The sequence below is a fragment of the Saccoglossus kowalevskii genome, chromosome 18 (assembly GCF_978046115.1).
Source record: "Saccoglossus kowalevskii chromosome 18, keSacKowa6.1, whole genome shotgun sequence".
In the NCBI taxonomy this organism is placed as follows: Eukaryota; Metazoa; Hemichordata; class Enteropneusta; family Harrimaniidae; genus Saccoglossus; species Saccoglossus kowalevskii.
In genome coordinates, this window is record NC_140658.1 from 5,936,618 (window position 1) to 5,964,432 (window position 27,815).

A 27,815-nucleotide genomic window follows, 5' to 3' on the forward strand; every position below is an offset into this window, starting at 1 on the left:
TGGGAAATACTGACTTTAATAACAATTTGGCAAACCCTATTTAGAGGATTTTATTTAGTATCATTTAATTTTATTAGTTTATTTCAAGATATAGATACATAAAATTTAGTATAATACTATTAACTTACTATAATATATTGACCATGGGTATACTTAATTTATATTCTGTTATAGTTTGTACATTAAAATATTTATTTTAATATTTATTTAAGTACATATCTGTTATCTACATTTTATTAACTTCCATATAAAAATGTCAATAAAAAAAAATATATTTTTTAAAGAAGAAGAAGAAGGGAAAAAGGTAAATATTGCCTATCCTTGTCACTCATGTCTTTAATATTACCTCCCTTAGTTACTTGTGTTACCTGGGTGAATTTTAATTTAACCTTACCAATGTCACATTTTTTCCCCCAGCCAGTGGCAACTTTGTATTTTTCAACAAAATCTTTGTTAATATTTGGATCACATAGACAATAGCCAATTTTCAATTTTTTCAAATTCTATGTGGGCATGCTATTTTTTCATTTTAAAACTGTTTAAAATTATTTTTGTTATTATTTATTTAAAAGTTTCAAAATCATTCACCTCATTTTCTCATTTGAGCTTTGAACACAGAAGAGTTCAACAAGAACGATATATACAATTAGGTATCTCTGAATTAGGTATATCTGTTTATCTCACATTTCTGTTACTTCCCAAGATAAAAGTTCAAGAGCAGGTTTAAATAAGAATGACAATGAGTAGCAACTTTGGCTGACGTCTGTTGCATTGTCAATATATAGTATATCACTTTACTTAACCTTCAGGTTTGCATATATAGCGATGGTATTTTATTGTAATCACTGTAAAAGCATTCATTGCTGTTTATACCAGTATCTACCTAATATGAGGCCATGTTATTTTTATTACTTTGCATTATCTTGTAATTCGCAGATTTCTATTTACCCTGCTTCAGCTGAGTACATTGTCAGTATGCCAACATAAATACCAATAATGTTCCAATGATTTGATGGCTAGAGGGGCCTAACAAACTGGTGTATATCACAGTGATTCCTATTTCATTGTCGAACACCGAGAAACTTGAATGATTAACAGCATTGGGAAATGCTTATTGTTATTTAAATGAGCTGAGGTTGATTTCATGCTGCGCTGTTAAAGAAATGCATGTCTGGATTTGTAATCAGTTTACAATAGTGCAAATCACACACTCAGCGTGTACTCATGTCGTACAGCTTCACCCTCAAACCAGCCTCCACTAAAAAGATATGGCGCCTAGGTGACGGGTTGTCGTCGCACGCTGCTATGAGCGCGTACTCATTACGTGGGAGCATTTTGAATCGTCTAAAGGAAGACCGGAATTTTGCCGCTCGTAGTAGAAGGTAAACACTCAACTCTTGTTGTTGTTATTAATCAGCTGAGTTCACCACAGGTTGCACATCTCCAGTATTTGGCGTGAATGTCATTCTATTGTGGTGTGTAGGGTGTGAGATAATGAACATGTACTGTCTTATCTGGTATAGAGATAGAGCTACTAGTACTACAGCTTTAGGTACCTACCATGATGAGACAGTCATTGTAAGGCAATGCTATAGAATGACAGAACACAACAAACACACTTGATTACACCTGACAACATTTGCCGTCAAGGATATAAAGTCATTGTACATGTCCACTGATTGTGTGTTGCACCATCAAATTTAATAGATTTCTCTCACTGCAAGCTAGGTGTTGAGATTATTCTGTTGTTGTATGCACCTATATACCAAGGTGAGGTTATTGCATGCCCCTAGCTAATTCATCATTTCCATGGTACATGTTAAATTTTGTTTGGGGAGGGGTGAAAAGACTAAAGTATTTTTTGAAGATTATACATTAAACAGGTGGTGAGGATGGCACAAACAATCTTGTTTGTCTGCAGCACCCCCTAAAAATATTTAACATGGCAATTTTTCTTTATAGAATTCACTAACGTGCATGCCATTCACATTATTTTCCAGTGTATGGTCGTGTACATTTTGTTCCAATACCTGGCAACACAACAGTCATTGTGTACTACCTAATGTACACAATATTATATTCCCCATGATACCTGTGCCATTGTTTTCCTACATTTAAAAATATCAATAGAAACAACATATGATAGGATTGATATATTAAATTGACATTTAGCTTGACATACATGTTGAATAATAAATTAATTGTTGGAATTTGCAGTAAAATGTAAATATTGATGTGTCTTTATAGCTTGATTTCTTTTGACATAAAATTTGATAACAACAGGAATAGGCTTAACATATGATAGCAAAAGACATTCTGAACAACATAGCTTATTATTCTTGTTTAAATGTAATAATATGGATTACTATATTTTAACAGGATTTTATTTTCTCCGAAAACCAAAAATCGGGTTTACACATTTAATTTATTTTCAAATGTTTTGTGAAGTAATGTGTCCCCCACCCTTTTTGAATTTATTAATGATAATTAGCTCTACATTTTATATAAGAAATGTTGTGTGTAAATCATCTAGTGTGTGTGGGCTGCTGCTGTTGCTATTGTTGGTTGCAACACGCACAGTTATATTTTATTTGTTTGGCGAGTACTGTGTAGACATTGTACGAATAAGTAGTATCAGGTGCGAGTAGGATTAACCCTGAAAATATAGCATTATCCTAGCCTGTGGTGCTACAGCTGATTGCTATACATACCACACAGTGATACCTTGGTGTATATTATCATATACTGCAGTGTTCATATGTGAACATTCTTTGTAGTGTCATTGTGACATCCATGGCTCCAGTTCTGCAGTAAATGTTTGTCAGAATATTGATATTATAATGGCGATCAGAGGTCAAAATAATGGCTAGTGTCCCAAGTCATGTAGCCAGATAGAATTTAGCTTTAATATTGAATTATCAAAATAAATAAAAACTTTTACTCTTTAATTGATATTAAAATTAAGACTCAGTAAAAATCCTTTTTAAAATTTCTAATTGCAAGTTGTTCTTAAGTATAAATCAAGAATGGTCTTTTTTTTGTGAAAAAATACTTATTAAGACAATTTTATTCTCAACATGTCTAATGAGCAGACAACATTTATTTTCAATATCAACCCTCTGTTATGTTTTTCCTCTCAGTTTGTTTAATAAAAACACCACACACATTCTATACTTTCTTAGCAGCATGACTTACAGTGGGTTTCCCCATGCTGTTACTTGACTACATTTAATCCAATGAGTTACATCCACATGTCTAGTCTTGTCTGTTCAACATTTAGATCAGTCAACTTTTGTGGATGGATACAGCTACAGTTATATGAAGTCTGTGTGTATATCATATAGCGAACCTGTACTATCCCTAATGTAAAATATTCAATTTGTTTTCAACGAGTTTGAGTCATGTTGATTCAAATCACCTAACAACTTAATCACAGTGGAAAATGAGATACGCTAATAGGTATCATAAAATTAGGCATATCACTTTATATATAGCTACTGTACTGTAATCCATTAACACATTAACCAAAATTAATTTATATAATGCTGACAGCCAGATAATTTGAGGCAATTTGCAACAAGTAAATTTAACAAAAGTCATTGTGATTCTCAAAAGATTCAAGAGAAATATACAGTTTATGAAATTAAAATAGTCAGCAGTAAACGTATAATATACGCATCAGTGACTAGAGTGTTGAAAATCTACACTTAAACCAGATGGATTTGACCTGCAACAGGTGGTTACAGCAATTACTTATCTCATAGACAGTAATCCAGGGGTTTCGTTGAGAGCCGTCCGGCGGCCATATGGCTTGCTACAAGCCCAAATTGGCCGTCTACTCTGACCCCGACCGCCTACGCCAGTCTCGCTGTAGCGCTTCCCACTGCCGAGAGCTTTTTTATTTATTTTTTGACCTGTTGTTACAGGATGATGGTCTGCTATTAAATGCATTTATGAAATCCTTGCCAATCACTTGCTAAATCAGAATTGAGAGAATCACAGCTGGCTTCTTTTTTTCAAAAACAACTCTCTGAAATTTTTGTTCTATGAAGCATGATTTTTTTTTTATATAAAATATTTATAAACATTTTATAAATTTCAAATGATGGTTGAAAACAACTTACAATGCCTAAGCAGATTTACACATCCCATGCAGAATATCTTTTGCATGGTAGTACTTCTACCAATGTTTGGAGCAAACTTGCAAAGACTCATGGGTAATTATCATTACCAAGCGACTTCTATAGCCAATGAAAGCATCTTTTTGGAATTTGAATAAAAAGTGAGTCTTGGTTGAATAAAATATTTCCACTTCTAATATTATATTATATTCATTGCTATATGTGAATGATCTTGATCAAAGTTATTATGTCAAACTTTTACGTTAATTTTTATCTCAGTGATATAATGTCTACAGCAAAACTATTTACAATGACTTGTTTATTTTTTCACCTCATACTTGATAAAGGCAATAAAATGGTAACTTCAGAATGTCTGTTGTCTGGCACCAAAAAACCAACTGAGACAGGTTGTTAATAGTTTGATTTATGCTGAACAATTCCTTCAGAAAAAAGATCTGTCTAGACCATAGATTGATCTTACATAAGCAGTATATCTACCTTAGTTACATACAATACCTTTCACTGCACAATAATGTAGGTGATTTGTTTGTATAAAGGTGTCTGTTATAAGATGTCTGTTTACTGTTATATCAATTCACCTAGATCCATCCACAATGAGAGTGTATAACTATGTTTAGAATGTTACTATGGATTTGTTTTGTGGAAGGTGATTTTCTGCTCAGTTTGAGATTTTGCACTTGTGAATTGGGTGGTTAATTGATTGATTGGTTAATTTATTAGTTTGATTAATTAATTAATTTATTTATTTCCTTATTTATTTACTCTGTATTTCTATGTTTAGTTCTATGTATTATTTACTTACTGTTATAACTAGTCTTTGTAGCATTTTTTGTAATAATCATTTTTGTTAGGTGAATACTACGCCCTTGTATTTTTTTTTTCCATTGAAATAATTGTATACAGGGGAACAGACTTGTATCTTCTGTTACCCCAGCCATGGATCACTTGCTAATTTTTTTTTCTTTTTTTTTAATATTTATTATTTTGCAATGTACTCTCTCTCTTGTCGTATGTTTTTAGTTCTTTGTACTACCTGTAATCTATGGCAAATAAATAAATAATAATATTGATATTGAAATTATGAAATTTGATTTTGAACTTTTTTGATTTTTAATATTTAAAAAAAAAAGTGGCAGTGACATAAAAGTGGGATATAGACAACATTCTTGGATTAGTCTGTCTATTAAGGAAGTTGAGATTGATTTCAAAATTATTCCGTACATTTCATTAGTTGGTTTATGCTATGAAACACAGAAATAAAACAAAAAAAAACAGAAAACTTTTGAAAAAACTCTTGCGACAAATTTCCAGATATTCATTGTATCTTTAATATTATCGGTAATAGCTTTGCATTGGTTTAAATAGTGAAAGTATTTCATAATTTTTTTTTTAAATTTTGCACAATGACATGTTCTGAAATAAAACTTGTATATTTGTGTCAATACATGTGTATGTATCATAATATTGTTACAAATTTATTACTACTTGTCATATAATTTAGAGACTTTCTAATGAATTTGCAGTATTTCACCCATGATGCATTGTGGTTTATTTTTACTATTGTATACAGTGAATGCAAAACATGGGGCTTGACCTTCAGAGTTGAAAGGGCACCCAGTATAAATGGCAAATTTAATAAAATTGACCCAGCATATATGGATAATATAGTGTAAATCTGTATTTTTCAAAGGGCACTAAGGCCAACTCATTGGGCATCAAGATATTTATCTTTAATGCCTCTGTGATATATCACTTGCTTTATACACCAATAACAACTGCTCTGATTGTATGCTTTGTTAACACTGAGTTAGGTGGTGAAAAATAGCAATCCTTGTTGTTCTGTAACTATCACACCACCATTCCTTAATAACACTGTATTGTATTTAATATGAATTGGATCTTTCCTCCTATGTTTGTGTCTGCCGGCTTTCAGCCTGTCTACCTCAATATCTTTAGTCTCAAGCTCACTCAATATGATTTCATTCTAGGTTTATCATATTTATAAAATCCTACTATTGTATTGCATCAAGAATTGTTGAAAAGTATTCCCACACAGATGCCGTGTTAACAAAACATTGTCACTTAATTTTGCACTGACCTCAGTTTTGTTTCCTACATTTGATATTACCCCCCCCCCTCCTTTTCCTTTTTTTTTGTGTGTGCACAACACCATTAGAATTTAAAAACTAGTGACTTGTCCAAATAGGTGGTTAAATACTATAAGGTGGTTATAGACAGATGATTTCCAATTGCATTCATAGTGTACTTTGTTTACATGTCAATTGATAAACAGCTATTCGATCCAGTATTTGCATGTCAATCTGGAGGGCACTGTGGATGTATTGGTTATGCCATGTTAGGTCACTTGGATATCGTGACTGCAATGATAACAGTTCTCTCCTGCTGAGCTGAACTTTTGATTATTATACATGCTGTCTGGGGAATACTGCAAACAAAAACATCATTTTCCCTCACAAATTTTGGTGCATTTTTTTTTTTTAATCATAATTTTATTATTAATTTTTTAGACCAAATGAACATATGTTCTACAGATCTTTGTCAAAATATATAGAAACTACTATTGTATTGAGTAAGATCTATGTGGTTTCCAATGCGTAGAGGTCATCACACGGCAATTACTGTTGTATTCACAAGTGATCATGTTTAGTTTGACATGCCTAAATACCAGATCACGAGTAAAATGGCCCAATACCACAGGGGTGTCAACTAATAACCACTTTATCATACATGGTTTCATCATGATCTACATGTTCTGTAGGACAAACACAGATGATTTCAAATTCTTTTGGTTTTAATAGATGCCCCACTATATGCGTGCACTCAGCATACTGAGAACGACATGCTCCATCTTGGTCAAAGTTCGTTGAATACTTTATAGCTGATGGTGGAACCATGATATTGCATAAGCTCAACTAGCCATGCAATATTGACTACCTCTCGTTACTGCTTATAACGTTTAGCAAATTATTTTCATATCAGCTTTATAAAGTGTTATCTTGGTCTGAAACAAACTCTCCGTTCGTCAATATGTGATTTAGATATACCTGTGTCAATAATAGAATGTCTGGATGAAAGTGGATACAACAATATAACATTACTTTCCAATTGTTATGCTGTAGTGTGTACTGTTCAATTTTCAACTTCCGCAAACTGCCATGATTTCTGTTTTAATACGCGTTCTAAGTCGACCTTGAAACGCCAGTCAGAACATGGTAAGAGCACAAAATACACAGATGTTGACCAATAATCATAAACAACATTGAAACACACCATGGTTGAGTTGTTAATGTGCATAGTGATTACAAATAAACAGTTCAGGTGACACAGTAAAAATACTTTGCGTATTTGATAAGTCATTGAATCTTGATAAAATTGTACCGGTACTATCGGATCAAAGAAATCACATGTTCCAAGTATAATATAATATTATTATATATATCATTACGATGATACCTCAAAGTATGCACGAAGACAGTACAGCGGAAGTAACGACTGACGCGCAGCGGAGGTCGATGTGTGGCGTACTGTCTGAGTGCATACTTTGAGGTATCCTCGTAATAATAATGTTATTATACATCTTTTTCTTCCAAGGATACATCATGGAAATGCCAAAATTCAAAAAGTTTAGAACAGAATCAGCGAACTTCTTTGTGTGGAGTCCGGTCAAACCCTGGTGGCAGCCATGTTTGTTTTTATTATTAGAGGATGCTTACGTGCGTAATCCATATTTGGAATTCGCATTTACTTATATGGTAGGATGAAAATGTCCCGTAAAATACCCCGTAACTTATGGCGTTACTGTGACAGATGTATAATAATAATAATTACACTCCCTGTTTTTAAATAAAGGCGAAAACTAGTTAACAGGAATTAAAATACAAAAATTAGAAGAATCACCGTACAACAGGCACCCTCCATGAACAGCTTTTAGTACCCCACAAATAAATTAATAACTTTGATATTGATATTTTGTGATGGAGTAGGAATTTTATATGTGACTGCGAAAAGTAATCTTGTAGTACACTTTATATCACTGTATTAGTATATCCAGATGTATCTACATGGAAAAATAGTTTTTATTTGGTAACAGAACAAACATGTTATCATTCAATATCACAGGCTGTAAACTCTTGCAAGAACACATGTACCCGCTGTGCAAATAAAATAAAAAAACTACATTATTATTGACAACTCCTACCACTGTAGAATACTTTATTCTCGCTTGGAATTTATTTTTAGTTATTTTTGCTGAAGGAATGCTTCAGTGAAAATAAAATATACTTTTTTTCCTATATTTCACATTCAACTCATCAAAATTCAGTGAAAATAAATGCTATACATAACATTATAAATGCCATACATAACGAAAATTATTTCCAGCTAAAATAAAGTCTTCTACAGTATACCACAATGTTTACAATTACCTGTTGATTACATAATTTGTTCACAGTTGGTCTTAGTAGCAAAGTTGACGCATTCAGTTTGACCATAATGTAGGATTTTAACCATTATTTTTGCATTTTATTTAACATGTTTTCTCACGATGCCTTCCTAAATACAAATATGATGTGAATATAAAAAATTGCTTAGTTATCAACATTATCTGTTTAAATTATTCACATCAAGTCAAGAATAATATCCCATAGTAAGGTCAAGACAAAAATTATTTATTTATGGCCAGTGTGCACATGTGTTCAAAAATTAAGGGGTGCTTTGGGGGGGGGGGGGAAATTAGGACCAAAGAGAAATTTTAATATTTAACCTATTTATAATGATAACTCCAACTATTGCTTTAGTTCCAAGCAGCATAAAACATTAGGTGGTACTAGCAGGTATAAAAAAGTAAAAAAAAACACATCAGTAATGACATGAAAATCAAGAAGCAATTGATCATAGAGGCCCTGAAGAAAGGTTTGTGTAGAGACCCTGAGGCAATACTTTTGTGACAGTATGCTATATGACAGAACACAATGTACAGTGTAGTCACTTTATAAATGCTTATTGCATGCTGAATAATGTAGTATTGTCATTGATAATAAGCCAGTATAGACATATTGGCATTGGGAATTATCCGTTCACATTCTACAAATGTACATGAAGGACCTACTTTCTGTTATGTATGAGTATAGCTGGCTATTCTTGAGAAGTAACTACCACCACACATATCATTGTTTGGAAATAAATAAAAACAAAACAAAAAAACCATAAACATTTATACTGTTTGTACGTTATCATTCGTGTCTGGCATTTAACAAGAATCATTTATAGTATTGGAAAGTGTCTCCACCGGATGCATCCTCCCTCCTGATATTTACTGTGCACATTAATGTAAGTATTAAATAGTAAATTAAATAAATATTAAAATTAAATGAATGAATGATTGAATATACCCCCAAAACTGAGATTAGATTTTGTTTGTTGGCTTCAAAATTACGGTTTATTTCCAGAAATATTGAAGAATATAAAAAAAAAGTGCAGACAAATTTGGATGGGAAAGTCTGGTGGTGAAAAGTCTAATACTGCGTGTATATTATGGGGCAACATAAAAAATCTAATGTTAGATAACAAACTCAATATACTTTTAACCTCAGACCCCTCGCCCCCTTTAAAATTGTATTATGTTGACAGAATGTTTAATTTGTTCAACATCGCAAGAAGAAAATTAACATAGTAAAAAGTGTAACTTATCTTCTTACCCGTCTAAATATTAAATAAATCATAGGATATCCCAAGTTTGTGGAAACAATAATTTTTAGGTCAGTTATGTCTGCACTATCATGCTGTGCTATTGTCTTTTTCCCCGATTGTCAAGTTAGCCATAAAGTCCCTAAGCTTTGTCCACAAATGTTTTACTGGGAATAACATAAGAGTCATTCTGGAATATTTAAGAACTTACTTATGCCCATCTCCTAATATTGTATACCACTTAAGTGACAAATATTTGCACATTGCACAAGTCTAGAAAACCTCTCAATTTTGCAGTAACCAACAATTTATTGAGATCCAATATTGAGTCACTTCCGTGAAATTTTGTTCATATTCAAAAATATCTCTACTGAATTTGATAGCAGTGAAAATGAAATGATTTTGTTTGTGTTCTACCGGTAAGACAGATGTTAAGAGAAACAAGTCATGTATGTGTGCTAGTCAGTGTATGTTGGATGTTATGTACAGGCTATTCATCTGCCATCGATTGTTTGTTTTGAAAAAGGTAACTTAGTCTTGTAACCAAGGCTGCACTTGTAGCATTGCAAGCAGTCTGTAAAAAGAATGACCTTATTTTAAGTGAAGCATGCCCTCTAGTGGTGGGTATTGTTATATCACTTCACTGTTTTCTATCTAAATGTATGTGTGGTGGAGGAAGGATGGTACTCAAAAGTCAGATATAATGAAAAATATTAATGGGGAACATTTTATATTTTAAATGGTAATACATAACTTGAAGTTGAAATCAAAGCCATGTACAGTGTGAATTAATTTATAGAATTTATTATTCATCGGATAATTTGTCTTTTCCTGCCACTCTTGTACGGTACTGTTGAAGGCACTTTATAATCTGAGATTTACAAAATGGGTGAAACCAATAGAAATAATTATTGTGTTTCCTGCATTAAATGATAAATCTACTAGCTATTCAAAAACAAATGTCTTAAAATAAAATCCATTGAGTAGTTCTTAATGTCATAGACTGAGATTGCTTACTTGAAAAAATCAGCAGCTTTTGTATTTGTTCTCATTCACGGAAATGAAAGTAGTGCATCTGTGGTCTTTGTATTTAAAACCCTAGGTCTACAGTAATAATCAAACTGAAGATTACGCTATCAGCAAATATGACTAATGATATCAAAATAGAAACACACTAAATGAAACACAGTACAGAAATTCACATTAATGTTTCTGCTATTCCTTATTTCACTAGTACATAAAAATTATCGTCCTATAGTCATGTTTTTATTTCTAGAAATCACTTTCAGAAATCAAATACGGGTGTTGTGAAGCCCAGTATTGTTATATAAAATATTTTTTTTATTTGCCAACTGAACAAATATGAGGTAAATTAAATAACTAGATTAGAAAATCATTAAATTTACATTATCTTATGTGTGGAATTTAAAATATGCGCTATACTTCAAATCCCATTGTTATGTGCCAATTTGTATCAAGCTTATCTCTCTGGGGAGTGATGCTTCTTGGAACAGCCAGTATTGAGTTCAGTACTGTTGGTGTAGGGGTGAAGTGGATATGGCCTCCCTGTGTTGTTGAATAAACATGGAAGGGGCTAAACTAGTCGACCTCAACATGTAACCTGGAGTAGAAACAACTTACTTGTCCTGGATAATAGTGAATTCTGCACCACCACCTACACCAGTGCTAGTAAAGGTGCTGCTGATTAGACAATGTATGTGACAAGTCTGAGTAAAATACAAGGGTAAGCATTTATATGTTATGTATGGCTATGCTCGGTTTTTAGCTCAGGTTGTTTTAAGTGCACAACACATGCTCGGGTTCCAATCATAACAATTCCATTTTTACTGCCTATATAGGTTAATTTCTCTTTGACAGTAAAAGTTATCTATACAGGAAAATTGACGACGTGCTTCAAGCCGTCCCAGTGCGTCTTCATTGAAGACTGCACTTTCAATAGTGTATTGTTATAGGCTACAATTAACTGACAATATGTGTGCACGTTCTTTATTTATTACACTAAATTATCTAAAGAAATTTTGCAGTAATCCTTGATGAGAAAATAATAGGACTACATGTTGAGAAAACTTGTAATCCACAATATGTGAGTTAAACTTGAGTTTGAGGGTTATGGCAACATGTACCTGTATTGTTCATTTGATTTATTTCGTACACCTGAAAGTTGGATTAAAATAGTCAAATTTTACAAATGTAAGCAATGATTTCTTCATTTACATCATATAACGTGTGAACCTAACAAAATATTGTTTTCACTGGTCTAAATAGTGATAAAAAGTAATAAATGTCACTGTGTGTTATATGCCAAGTAATTGAGCTCATATTTTTGCTTTGCAAGAATTTTATATTGTACTCCATCAACTCTATATATAAGTTTCATATCTTATGTGGAGGTAAATTGCATTAAAATTTTCTCTGCAAACTCAGAAGTGTGACTTCCTGATTTTTAGTGACTACAGTAATGTACGTATTAGTTCCTCTATACTTGATAGTTCTGAAATTAAAAAAACTACTGAAAACATTGATATTGGCGAACAACTTCATACTATTAATGTAATTTAGTTTCCCAATTATTGACCAGTTCATTCTTCATGTCATAAGGTAATTTAGTGGAAGGAGTGGACAATTGAACTTGAACATGTGAAGGTCAGTCGTAATGCAAAACAAAATTAAAGGCACCAGATAGATTTGAACAATTGTTCATTTTTAATGCACCTTCAAAGAATTCTAGTAGTTAATTATTTTTAAAGACCTTCGACAGCTTTTGGTTAAATGTCAGCTTTCTTGCTTGGGGTATTCTTCATTCAGGCCTGTATCCAATCTCCTAATTAAGCTCATCTTGTCGAGGTGAATATTTCGCATTTATAATACTGTGTTACTTAGTCACAGGGACTTCTTCAATTTGACTAATAGTAGCAAATATTTTAGTAGTTTTATAAAGTCTGTTAATTCAGTACTTACATTAAAATCAAAACAGTTCTATGATTGAATAGATAAACATGTGACAGAATACATGTTCCTCATTAGACGTCATCTGCTGAAAGCCACTATGGATAGCCAAAACAGCATTAGCAGGATGTCTTGAAGAGTGGTGGTTGTCACGCAGTTCATGTTTAAATTTTACACGTGTTGCTAATGGAACCCATAGCAAACATGACACAGCGTGATGACCACTACCCATTAGTTTTTTAATTCTTTCACAATTACCAGTTTAACTTAATCAGACATGCGTGGGTTGGATATTTCAATCTCGTCATCAATTTGTAAAATTGTACTTTGTATTTAGATAATTCTGCAATTATTTTATGTGGACGTGCGTTTTTACACAGAACCATAATTACACACAATCATCCCATGTTTTGTGAATGATTTAGAAAGTGTTGTCACTCTATTTCATGAACTTTTATTTTTATCACCAAGCATTTTTAAACTTTTCTACATGTATATGTTTTAACATCTTAGGGTGTAATCAAGACATTATTGGTGTTGGACCAGCACCACAAAATTTATATTCTTTGTGAAACATTATAATTTTTAGGCAGACTATTTAACTCAGATTTCAAACAGGAATGCATAATTTATTGAAGACAATTGAATAACTTCAAAATAGATGATAAATGGTACAATATATCAGGTTTTGATCAATATAACTCGTAAACCGTATTAACTGTCAGATTTTATTTTTGGCGAAGGGCATCAAACTAAATTTTGTGATAGTACAACTTTAATGGTCTCTATTTGACAGTTACTGCAAATTGTATTTGTGTTTCTACCAAGCAAACTTTGATCAAACAGAAAATGTGTCAGTTTTGTGGCAATTTAATCATGTCCTTGGTATTACCCATTGCTTTGCATCAATACAATAATGAGACTTATAAACGAAACTTGATTTCACAAAATTTTCATCTAAAAACTGTAACTTCTAAATATGGCATTGCTTCATACATGTTGGTTGTTGTATATTATTCAGCGTCATTATCTCACCACAAAAAACTTTCAATAATTAACTTTATGAAAGTCACCACCATGAATAAGCTACCCGTACCAGTGTATAGTGCATTGTTAACAGATATATACACCTTTTAAAGATATTGAAATCCTGGACGCAATAACTGTCATGTTTCCATGCCGCCTGAATTCTTTCATTTGGGATCTTTCACATGTGACCCTCATAACACTACTACAATAACTTACTCCAAGATTCATTAACGCTTGTATGTTTAGGAGAATTTACTTCCAGAAGAGTATTTAGTGCCTCGTTAATGTGCCAAGTTCAAATCCACCTTTTAGAAAAGAAACACTGACAACTTTGACTTCAGTTTATAACACGAATTAATAATAAAAGCAAGGTTCTCCCCATTGTGTCCTCTAACGGGACTGATTCAAAATGAAATCCACCAAAAGTTGACTGCTGGGAAGGTCAGTCTTCAAGAAAATATTAACTTGTATCCGACTATATAAGTGAGGCACAAACAAAAATTTTGAGATCCTTGATTTCCTTTGTATTAAAACTCTTAATATTTTGTTTATAAAATGGGAATTTCATTTTACCAAATTAGTGTAGTATAGTATATTTTATTTGACTCAAATTAATGAATTGGAAATACATTAACCATGGTCAATAATCATACACAAAAAAATACAATAACACGAATGATGTTTTTCGTGATCATTATACAATGTATGATTCTCTGCTGCATCAATGACATGCCAACAACAACTACATTTTGTACCCTGTAGTGTCATTTCGGTTTAGAGGGCATACTGGTTCTCCCCAAAAAACATGGGATGTCAAATATACAAAAAAGATACAGTTCATATAGAACATGCTAACGATGTACACTAGGCAAAATATAAAAAACAAATGTTTGAAAGAAAAGTATTTCTGCTGTCTGTATGGTATACAATTTATTGTGTCTTTCTTAAGAATATAACCATTGTAAAGGTAGCTATACTATGTCCAACATTGCAGTCTATGCCATTGACAATGAGAAACAACAGCTTTTTAAAGTTGGAGAGTATAATTACAGTCTTTCGTTATACCTATCCACTGGGAATTAATAATTCTACAATATCTGTGTTCTGAAAGCACCCAATTTCAAGACCCAAATTTCTAAAAATGCTTTTTATTGACTGATTGAAATTGTGAAATTTGGAAAACATTTGACTATTTTTGACTTGTACCGATTTTGGTGGGGCATATAAGTGATCACTTTTATTAATTCCAAGCCCTGGCAAAAAAAATTCTTGAAGTACTACTATCTTTGCATACAAGTCAAGAGTGTCTCCGAATACGTAAAAATTAAAAACCACACAGACCGCTTCTGTATAGTACAATCTAAATATTTTATGTTGTGCAGAAGTGACGTTTATGGTATGGATACAATACTACACTAAAGATTTGTATCTTGAGATTGACACCTGTTGCTCTTGTACACAAGACTACCATCTATGAAATGAGGGACTTGCCTCTAGGCATAAATACAATTGTTTTCAAGTCTATTCTCTATAGGCAGCGTCATACAATGAGTGCATCTTACAGTCTATCCATTGTTGTACTCACTGAATGTGTGTGTGTGTGTACAGTCAGTGTAGAGTACGTGATATATCTAATGTATCCAGCATTAGTAGTTTTCCAATTCAAATTTAATGGCTTCTAAATCAATATCTTAACTTATTGAATATCTTGTGATATATATATATATATATATATATATATATATATATATATATATATACTAGCATCTTGAAATTTTATCTATGTCATTGGTTTTTAAACAGGGACTCATTCAACCCATGCAGCACATTTTGTTTTTCTCACCCTAATGTTGGTGCGTAATTTTGCACATTTTTTTTTTTGTGTGTGTTTTTTGGACAAAATTAATATATTTTCTCATGGACTACTCATCTTGATCGACAATTTAAAAAGAAAATCTGCAAAAAATTCAGCAGTTTTTTTATTTCTGAAAGGTGACATAAGTTTACTTCAATGGGTTAACCACAAATTCTGTCCTGCGCTCCAATAATGTTATTGAACTGACCCTTATTTTGGCCAAAGTTGGGGTTCCATCTGTGATTTTGATATAAATAAATACGTAGTATAAATTTCAATTCTTAATATTTTCTCATTGCGTCTGACACTTTATAATGTTGCTTAATTGTATCCTATCAAAGTCTGTAATATAGATTAATTGTTGTATAATTTAAACATGGTTGTCATAAATTGTGCAATATACAGCCAATCAATCATAATCCAATTTACAATGTAGATGCGAAAGCATGTTGAATTAATTAATATATTGACCTTTGATACTCTATGAAAGCTATTACTATAGTAGTAAATGGCCAACACAATTCACAATCCTTTAAACCAAAACCACCAATTTACAATCCTTTAAACCTAATCCACCAATTAATTATGTTTAATTTAGCCTCAGGTGGTTACTTGTCCCTAACACTAAAACTCTTATCCAGGCTTTGATGTGGTTAGGCTGTAGCTTATAATCAAAAATCAGTACACATAATGTACACTTTCCTTAAAGTCAAATAATATTTAAATCTGCAGATTGCCATGTACTGTTGTGGTGTGATCACTGATTGCTTTATGTTTCAAATATTCAGTACCGGGGTAAGTACCGGTACTATAGTTTTGTGTTAAGATATTGTTTTATGAACCAAGCATTCCTCTGCATCAATAACCTTTTCAAAGTAACCAGTCTATATACATTCTCCAAGTATTGCACCATGAACTGAAACTTTATTTTATGCTATTTAAATTTAGAAATACAATACCAGTGCTTGATTGAGATTCAAGGGGTGTCTAATTCATGGCCAGAGTTTATAAAATACTTAGTGAAATTATAAATGAAATATTTGAAGGATGCCAAGACCTTGAATAAGACAAGATTTATGTAAAATCACTGTGATTTCCCTAAACTGCAATATTTGTCAGCTTTACCACTGACAGGAAAATAAGATGAATACATATTTGAACTTGTCACTATTAACTTAATAATGCCAGATGGTTGGTAGGTCACAAGTTGCTGTAGAATTTTTGAAATTCCACATGTGGGTAGTAAAACTTTGGAGTTTAAGGGGCACCTTTATTTTTTATTTCAATCCCTGTTAAACTGTGACATTATTATTATGTACCCTTCAGTGGCCACCAGTTGCCTATAAATTAGTTAATGACTAAACTATTGCCATTATATGTCATTATTTACTGACTTTATCATGTGATTGATCACCTGTATTAAATAGAAACACTTAACATTTTATTCTACATCCCAGTACACCTGATATAGTCAAACCAATTAATTGATATCGAATTTTACAGAACCTTTGAACCTTTATTTTCACCCAAATTGACATAATTGCCTACAGGTCTTGATCTATTTTTGTTTTCAAATATAAAAAAAAAAGAATTATGCGGGTCTATTTTGTGTAAGATGGCAAAAGTTGTATTTCTTTTATAAACAAATCTTGTGTGTTGCTGTCTGACTTTGTCACACCAGTTGACTATCCACTTGTTGATTGTGGACTGTGTTGTAATTTTTGTTGGCATCTTTCCTGTAACTAACCATGAATTGTTCAGAGTTTCAATAGGTAGTAATTTGTCTTATCCGCCATACCCTACGGCAGGTGTTCCGAAGTCCCCATATTATGCTCAGTGACCATCTCTGAATACAGACTTTGACCAGTTCAACACTTGTGTACCATAACACTGGCAATATATATAAATCAATGTTACATTGTTCAATAATCTTATAAGTTGCTTAGGCATGCATGGTCTTTTATTGAGAGAGAAATATAAGCACATTTCTAATAGAAACACATGTAAATAAACAATTGCATTAACTGTATGCTGGATTATTCAAATATTACTTATTTTGATCATAGACAAACCTCTCTCATTTATGTAAGCATATACACTACTATGAGATAGATGAAAACAACAATTTCACCACAACACAACAAATTTGAACACAAATTTAACTCAATACAAGGGAAGGGGAAACAAATGTCCACATGTTACTTAAAGTGCTACTTGGGGGTTTGACAAAAACATGAAACTTTTTTGACTTGCACTCTGCAAGGTGAGTTCACCATTGTAATATGTGAAGTAAACACTGACATACCGTGTGATAGAAAATTGAAATGTGACTTGCATTTCTATGTGTTGGTATACAATTGCTAACACTGTACTGATAAAACCCTCTTAGTTGTTAAAATTGAAAGCAATGTATTCATTCCAGCTTTCATCATGGCTGAATCTGCTTTAGTTACCACCTGTCTATAACTGCGTTGTACTTGTGTACAGTAAACAAGACAACATTGATTGACCTGCATCAGAGGGTGCTCCGAGGGTTACTCTAATAGCAAGCAATTTTTTATGCTCAGAACCATTGTTGATTTCATTCACGTCAGCACACACACTTTTATAGGCATTAGTTTTGTATTACTTTGGTGAAGTCTGTGTTTAAAAGTGTTTGTGACCACAGCAAATTATGCGAGAAGTTCTTGTAGGGAGTTGAATGCTAACTTATCCATCACACTTTGTCTATTTGCTTTAAGCGAATCAATCGTTGTGATCCGTCTGATCATTTCATTCTGCCAACAGTCTGTCCAATAATGCTATGATTGTTAATGTTTGTTTAGTGACACAGAAAGCTTCTAGTTGATCAGTAAGAAAGGCTGAACATTGTTTAGAGTGAAATAGTAAATATCTATGGTGACAGTTCTGAGATTTTAATTTATGACAATTGATTTGATTTTATGCGAGTGCTTTTGTGCAAAAACAACCCCCCCCCCTCCATGACTCTGAACAAATTTAAATATACTCAATAAACAATGCACTAAAAAAAATGTATTCCTATAAACAATAAGAACAAATATTTGCCAGCCTAAAAAAAGAACAGGTAAGAGACTTAAAATGTGTGTAACATCTAAATTCTGTATACTTGCAATAGTGGGAACATGGTAATATATATCAGTCTGTGTCACAGTGTATGTTTCTAACCTTAAATTTAAATTATCCTAAATTAGACCTTTAATGGTAACCCGACAAGTCATCCTGGCTGATACGGTATTCCCCCTGAAGTGTGTGTGTACTTATGTAAATACCGGGGTATTAACTCACTGGCTAGCAAATCATCAATAGTTTATGGACAAAATATTTTGTTGTCATTATGATGTTTTATGTTTAAACTTTGGAAAATACTGTGAATCATTTCATTTTTTAGCATTTAATAACAAAAGTCAATGCGATTTCCTGTATAAAAAACAATGATTTCTTTACTCTGCTACAAAAACAAATAATTGTCCTAGGATGTAAATTGTGTTTTCATGAGAAGCAAAAATGAAGACTAAAATGTGATACAAATGAACGTAAATTATGGTAGAAAGAAGAAATTTATACATGCACTTAAATAATGATGGTAAAACAGTAGTTTCCACTTTGAAACCAAATTGGATATTAAGCACTCACAAATAAATCATGACAAGTCAACAGCATATGGAGACATCGAGACTGATAGATGTTAAGCTGCTTTAAAATGGCAAATTCTGTTGCCTAGCAACTAATGTATATAAAGTAAGTCAGTTTCAGGTTACCTAACAACTACATTGTAAATGCATTTGATTTGGATATATTATACGGTAGATGAATACTTTCTGACCTGTCTGCCTGCCTGTCTGCTATGTGAAGTCTGTACACTTTCTTGTAACATTGTCATGGTTTACACTATGTGCTGATAAAGATCACATGTTTAGCTGTTGTCGCTTTTATAGATCACTTTGACATAGAAACTTTGATCATAATCTTGAAAGCATTTGTTATTTCGTTCAGATTGTTCTAAGGAATTCAGAATAAAAACGTATGTATAAATTTGGTTTATATCATACATCTATTGTCGGTTATAGTCAACGTTGAGACACTGGACTGAAAATTAGTTTTTTCTAGGTAAATTTATAGTTGAGGAGTGAAATAATTTTCAAATGACTACCAATTAATCTTTACAAATTCATACAGTTTTGAATATAATTTCTACCCGCCCACCTGTTGATCCAGTACTCTGTCAAAATAATTGAAAATCAGAGCTTGCATACATTAAATCATTATAAATATTGAAATATTGACTTAACGGTATAGTCATAAAAGTTCTCATAAACATATCTAAAAAGTTTCTTAGTTTATTTGTTGGGGGGGGGGGTTATTTCCTTTTTTTTTCTGACTAGTAGTTTATTTCTAAACATGTGCAGGTAATTATCTAAATGGTCCCTTCTGATTAGAAAACTAATGGTGTGGGTGGGCTACCTCAAAGAATGGTCTACGTTGCTAAGACGCACACCTCTGTACTGTGTATTTCTGAGGGTTCTGCACAAGCTGTTGTGGAACGCCCGTTGAACACAGGTTAAGTCAAGAAATCGGCACAAACTCAACTATAAGACAGTCCCGAACAACCAAATTTGCACTTGTACATGTAACTTTGTTACATTGTTCGGTTGAGTCTCGCCTACTATTCCAAAGTACCATTTGCTGAAAGTTTTCGGCCTTTATTTTCACCATGATGGTTGCCAGGCAGTGAAAATGCGCAGATGTCCGCGCATCAGTATACCATGTTTCATACCGATCTCACAAAACTTGCTTATTTGTGCCTACTGTGGCACATGGCCATAATTATTTGCAGATACCCTGGTAACTGTCAAATTTAATCTAACATTTGGCCAACCTACCTTCTGTATTTGCTCTGTTTGTCCAAAAAATTAGCATAAAATGAAAGTGTCTTTTTTCAACCTAGTTTGGTTGGTGTGCTTTAGGAACCCTTATAATGTATAGACTGTCAAGAAATACCAATATGATGTCTACTTGACATTTGAATAAATCACTTTTTCTATGAAAACTCTTCCATCATTTGTGACATCCAAATGTTGCTATGGTAACACTCCATCTTGGAATCTAAAACAGCTCTATTGAACTTTGATTTTCAATTCTTATCAACTACCATCTCCAATTGTATGTAACTATGATGTAGTTACAGTGTAATGTAAACTACAGCTTAGTTACAGCAACAAAAGCTTTAGACTCAATTTGCTGTCAAACACACATGGACATACCAGCTCATAATGACCTTAACCTCAGTAATAAGCATATTTGGATGTTGCAATTACTGGTTACCCAGTTCAATATATTTAATGATTTTCACCACTCCCATTGTAACAATATTGTTACCAGGTAACTCCAGAATCAGTGAATGACACTAATGATGCATTTATCTCGTTCATAATCGCATGTGAAATAACATATGGTTAATTTGTGTCATGGTTGCCATCTCAGCAACCATTGTCGCTGTCAAGTTGAGCATTGCATGTGAATGGAACACAGTATAAAACGATTGACCTGTTTAAGCTGACCACCTTTTCCAGTCACTTCGCTTGTACTAATTTTTAGGACACTATAAAGCAAGCAATTGTGTCAGTTTAGATTGGTTTCTGAGGGATGAATTTGTATTCTGATGAAGCCAAAATAATGCAGGGCTTAAACTTCACAGACATTGAATGCAAATAATTGTTTTGATGCCCAAGAAGTTTGCCATGGTGTCCTTTCTATACATTATTTCTATATGCTAAGACCATTTTACAAATTTTGGCTTTGAAAATGAGTGCCTTGTCAACCTGATATTGTACATGATTCGGGTGAAACACTACCTTAGAACATTGTAGACAAAGTTACAAGTTTATTTTTGTGTATCGTCTTTTATTCTTTTGAGCAGAACTGATTTTATATTATTTGTAATAATTATACATGTAATAATTATAATAATTATTAAACCATTTGTTTTCACTGCTATATTTTTTCTGCGAATTCAGAATTTTATGGCATTCATGGCAACAAAAGCCTACATGACATAGGACTTTAGAGACATTTTCATTACTTACCAAAATTTAGTGTTTTTCACTTAATTATGAATTAAAGATTTGTTTGTCACAAAATTACAGCAGTTTACAGTACTAATTTGTTGAATTTAACATCTATCAGAATTAGCTCCACAGCGTTTTATTATTTGTGTAACTACTGATTCATGTCAGATATATTTTACTGTTGAAACTGGAATAACTTCATATGGGAATCCTGATAAAGTTCACAGCTGGTGATTTAACAATACCCGTATCAGATAGTCAACTTCTTCTGAATTTGATTACCTAACGTTTTTAGGTTCATGTGCTGCAAGTTACAGAGCATGTACCTATTAAAGCGGTCGCTCCTCAGCAAATAATTAAGCCAAGGCATTTTCAATGTCAAAATCGCAAAATTCTCCATTTTTACACAATCTGGGAAGTTTGAATTACTAAATGAAGTTCAGGACGACGAAGCTGAAATATCCAAGAACCAACACATACCAAAAATGATATCTCAAAAAAGAATATTCGTGGTGTATTTTAAGTCTAACCGGACCGGAAGTGGGAATTTGTTAGTACTCTAAATATCCAAACATATTTTTGTATATGGTAGCAATCATTTTTCAGATATTAATAGATCAATCAGTCTCAATCAAAGCTTAATGGAATCATATATTTGCTTAATCAGCTACACATCCTTAGGTTAATGCTAAGCATGTACTTCTAAAACAAATACAGTACATTCAAGATGACTCAATTCTATAAAGGAGAATACATGTTTAAATTAACACTTGATGCTAGTCCTTTGAGGGCGCTCAACTAAAATATGGTGTAAAACAGTATCTTTGAGTAGGTCTCATGAGGGCGTTCTACTAGTACTTGCAGTTCTTTGAATTGAACTCTAGAGGGTGTCCTATTATACTGTACTGATTAAACTTGTCTAAGAATGGACTACCGGTATTCTATAAAAACAGTATTAAGTTACTACAACTTAAACTATTATTATTGGTTAATGCTACTAGGATACAGTACATTTAAAACAAATTGAGGTCACCAGACAATTTTGTGAGAAAATGTCTGAAATGTCATGGAAAATATTTGTATTTTTGGCTTCTGTGGTCAAATTAATTTTTATTTGTCTTGCTTGTGTATGTTAATTAATTCAAAATAATGATGTTTTCATCAAACATATATGATATAGTTTTCATAAATTTGTTATTTTTTATCATGTTCATGTTCTTGTGGTAATGAGATTTCAGTAGATTTCACCATTTTTCTGCACAAGTAACAGAGTAGAGAATTTATATATGGAGTCTGACAAAGTGTTTCTAGAACTTAAAATGTATTTTAAAAGTCTGTAAACTGTTTAGAGGTGTCAACATGCATCATTGGCTATGCATATAAAATGTCATTTCTATTGACCACATTTACGGTATTCTGAACACCTATTCATCACATTGGCAGAATTCCATTAATAGTCCTTGTTTCTGTGTAAATTTTAACACAGCTTTGTTTAATATAGACATTTTGTGTGCACTTGGTTCATGCCCGGTCACTCAATCCCATGCTATACGTATGGTACTGTGAACACAACCACATGGGTCAGTTTACATGTATCCTTAGATACCTCTCAAAGAATGACCACTAGAGGGCGACATTATAAACACAATCGAAACTTGAAACTCTTGGCATTTATCAACCAAAAAAATAAACAATGAGATAAACTGACATTTCATTTTTGATTTATATTTTCAGAAAATTATCTTTTCACAAATTATAGTACACAACAGGAAATTAATTTCTGAAATCCTTTAGGCAGTCATTTGCGGTTGCTAAAATTAATATAAATGCTTCAATGTAATGAATGGTGAAACCAATATATTCAGTGCTTTCTTAAGTTTGAATCTATATTACCACATTTGCGCTATTAATAGTGCATGCAGTGCATGTCTATGGTGAAATTAAATAGTTTTTTCAATGATTCAGCATATACTAAAATTTAATGCAAATGTTAGTGTATATGTACATGTACTTCTAATAGTGCAAACACAGTAGTTGTGTTTATTGGTATGTAGATATTTTATCCAATCTGAGTACTATGGTATAACATTACATTGAAATAAATAATACATACCAAGAATTGACTGTTACATTCTTTATCAAATTATTGCCTGATATAATTACATAAATAGCATTATTGAAATTACAGTTCTGCAAAGTGATAATCTCTTGTACACTCACTGATTGCATTTTGATTTGTCGTTCTTGAAAATAAACACATTGTTTCTGTGTTGTCAAGCACATGTTGCAAAAAAAGTGTGTATGTAGAACTCTTTCGAATTATTTTAAAAATTGAACTTTTTTAAATTGCTTCAAACATAATTTTCAGTGGGTAAATTACTTTGAATGTTAATCAAATCATTATTCTTTATCAGTTTATTTTTTGGTTTGGTTTGGTTCGTTGCTTGATGATTTTGATATTTTGAATTGGTTTTAAAAACACTCAGACAGGTGTCTTTCAGTATATTTTTCTCCTCTGTCACCCTTATATTGTACAGTTTTACTCAGGCGGAGAAACTTAAACTAAACAAAGTTAAAAAGCCATAAATACTTGACATGTAGCAACTACCACATTTTAACAGGCACTGTCAAATCCCTGGAAGAGTTTGGAGAGGGTCACATTTTCCTGGTGATGCCCCGCTGATAAAACCTCTGGTAAAACAAACAACTAAACAATGAAACCAACCAATTTGTAATGAATAATACATTTTTTTTGTATCTCTAAAAATAATGCTCTGCGTTACACTTGGTTGAACAAAGCTAGGGGTGGTATTGTTGTTCAGCACAAAGGTTAATACAATAGGACATTAATAAAACATTAGTTGGTCTACGTCACAACTCTAGTAGGTAAATCTCATTAATAAAAGGTAATCCGAGTTTATAGGGACACAACCTCGGTATCTCAAGTTTACTCTGGTTATGTCTGCTGTTAGAATCCTTCACTATGAATAGGAATTAAGATTGCACGGTTATAAGTGTGCATGATTGCACGCTATAGTGTGTGGACTTTGAAATGTCGGATGGAAAATTATGGCTTCCACTCATTCGTCGCAAACTGTACATGGACGCTCTTGAGAAGGAGTACTATGAATGCAGGGAAAGGGCAAGACAGAAACGGTACGATGTTCATTTTTAATTCTTCTCCCTTTTAGAATCATTGAAGGGAATGTAAAATGTATTGGCAGTGGTAGCTCTATGGTAGTTATATTTTACTTTTCCTTGTACCGGTAGTTGTTAATGTGTTTACTTTTAGTTGTCTTGTTGAGACCATAGCAATTACCAACACTCATTACTGCTGTGAATAGCTATACATACAAGTGTGAATATCAATTCTGTAATTGGTCATTTGCATGTAATTTAGAGATCATGTACTGTGACCTTAAGTACACAGTCTGTTAATAGAAACAACATGGACTCATCTTACCACATTACTTATATTGTCACTAATGAAACTTCCACCACGCGGTGAACTTATTAATATTTCACACTGCTTCCTGCCATGATATCCATAACAGGGTTATATTGTAATACTTAATTTTGTTGTTTTTATATCTTGACTGGCCTTGTGAAATAGTTATTGATTGGCCTGAGAACCTCCCTGGTGAAGGGTGTTGTCTTTTACAATGGCTATTGAGCGGTGGTTTTCAAAGGGCTCAAATAAATTACCAATTATAAACTGGCAGCATTTTTTATGAAAATGTTAAATGCTTTAAAAATTGATTACACCTATTTGTTGGAATAATTGTAGCAAATCAGTATAATATGGAGGGGACTCATTATAAACTTTGTATGGAATGCTAAAGTTATTCTACATTGCAGAAAATGTGGATTTTTCTTTTGACATTAACATTTTGAAGTTTATTGGGACGTCTTAGTTACAACAATTTAAGGAAAGAATAAATAAACACAGTTTTATACAAGACTGCACTACCCAATAATTACCCCATGTGACTATCTAATATATTGCCTTTACACACACTCTCATGAAAAAGCAATATCAAGCTTTGATGATGTAATACAGCTCACATACTGAACATGAAAAGTATGCTTTTTTGCTCTTGTTCTGTTTTTTTTTGTCATTTTCAACATGTTGGTTCTTTTATTTTAAATAATATTTTTTTGTTTTTGTAGTCTTCTGATGAGAATGAACTAGATTATAAGTCACATGTAGTTAAATATAAATAGAAACACTACTCACAATACATTCACATTTCCTTCTGACTGACAATCCCAGTGACCTAGTATCATAAAATATTTATCATTTTATATTTCAGTCAGGGACACACTATTCATCCATAGGGAGGTATTGGTAGTACATATTGCAGTGGTGTAGGTGGGAGATGTGTTACAGATAAAACAAAGTTTGTGATCACTGTGAAGTAGCTAACCCATAACACAATGTTATCCACACGTTTTTTTTTCACTCTGTAAGTTATGTGCAGGCATTCCCATGTATTGTGTTAAATTAAGATGGGTTTATAATGAGATTTTGCTTTTTTTTTTTTGGTGAATTTGACAATCTGCGGTACCTGGAAAAGTAAATTGCCAATAATTATTATACAAATTACTGTATAGTTTGTATATTGTCTAGAATTGCGGTTTAATTTCTCAGGTCATAGTTGAAATAAAGAAGTCAAATTTACCAGTCAGTGTCACTTTGGAGCCTCAAAACCATTCCTCAACAAAATCTCCCCCTGATTCATCCATAGTTTATTATAATATTAAGTGAAAATTTCTATTTTTATTTTGTGTCTCACTGTTAAATCTAAACTGTGTGTATAGTTGAAAGATAACTGTCCTAAACTGTTCTTGGTCTGATATGCAGATGTGATTTGAATTGTTTAATTAATAAACATCTTTAAACTTTAAACATTACATAAATGTACACTGTAGTATCATATTAACTAGCTTCTTTCAGTTTATTCTAGTGTTTTGACCTTTTTCAACACTATGGCTTAAAATTGATGGTACTTAACACGAGGTCACTATAGACTATTGCCTAGATACCCTCACCTGACTGCCTCGTTGCCCTTCTCCATAATATGGACACACACAAATGTGTTTATAGGCTTTGTTTATTTCAACACACTGAAACACTATTACCGTTTATAATGCTACTGAAACATAATCATAGTCAGAAGGTAGAGTTAACAGGAATTAATTTTTTTTATTCTTGGCCAGGATTTCCTTCATAATTTCTATTACTCAGTCAAAGGCATTTTTAGAATTTTTTTCTTAAAAATTGGATACGCTTAGGATAGTGCAAACCCTGCTTACCGTACAGTTTCCTTTAGTTCAAGTTCAGTACTTGTAAATAAACAACTGACTCAAACTGGAGGCTGATATTATCCATTTGTTTAAACTGCGCTTGCAGTTGTCCTGGTGACGGGCGTTACACATTATACACATGCTGACACAGGTTCAAAATGAAGTTGGGTTTAATTGTTTTCTGAAAGAATGTCTACACAAGACATTAGCAGCAGGTAGTGTGTTGAGATTCAAACTGATTGCCTAAGGGATTTTCTTTTATGAATTAATGCAAAGAATCTGATTCACCTGTTTGAATTGGGTTATAATGGAGGTCGTTAACAAACTCAGGCTAAGATGAACAAGTAGATATACAAGTTTGTTGAGAAGTTGATAAAAAGTCTGTGTCTTGCCCACATCTTGTTAATTGACCTCTTTGAGTGCCAAATTTGTTAGGGTAAATTGTCCACATTATCTGTAATTTTCACTTAATTCAATCTTAACTCTTATCTGCTCAAGTCAATGTAAAAGTACATAGGACATTGCTTCTGTGACATTGCTTCTAGTTTTTGATCAAAAAATTGAAATTTTATCAACACAGAGCAGACTATAATTAAAGTTGGCTTTGCCGCTCAAAATGTTAATAGTAATTAAAATTATCATTTTTGGCTTTTATTTCTCCATAACAACATATTGGTTGTGATATTAAACCGTGACAGTAACAACTTTAGATTTCCCCATGGA

The 27,815-nt window shown here is 32.5% G+C and overlaps 1 protein-coding gene across 3 annotated transcripts in view; it reads left to right on the top strand.

Annotated features, from left to right (window-relative positions):
- LOC100372006 (uncharacterized) overlaps nt 1-27,815 on the top strand; it is a 100,312-nt gene that overhangs the window by 47,275 nt on the left and 25,222 nt on the right. Inside the window, exon 1 of one of the 3 annotated variants that reach the window (XM_078005500.2) lies at nt 1,042-1,382. The exons of the other annotated variants lie outside the window; for them this stretch is intronic. Coding sequence (XP_077861626.1) covers nt 1,225-1,382 — 158 coding nt within the window. The 5' untranslated portion in view covers nt 1,042-1,224. Of the gene's footprint in view, nt 1-1,041; nt 1,383-27,815 lie in introns of those variants that run through there. 3 annotated transcript variants of the gene reach the window in all.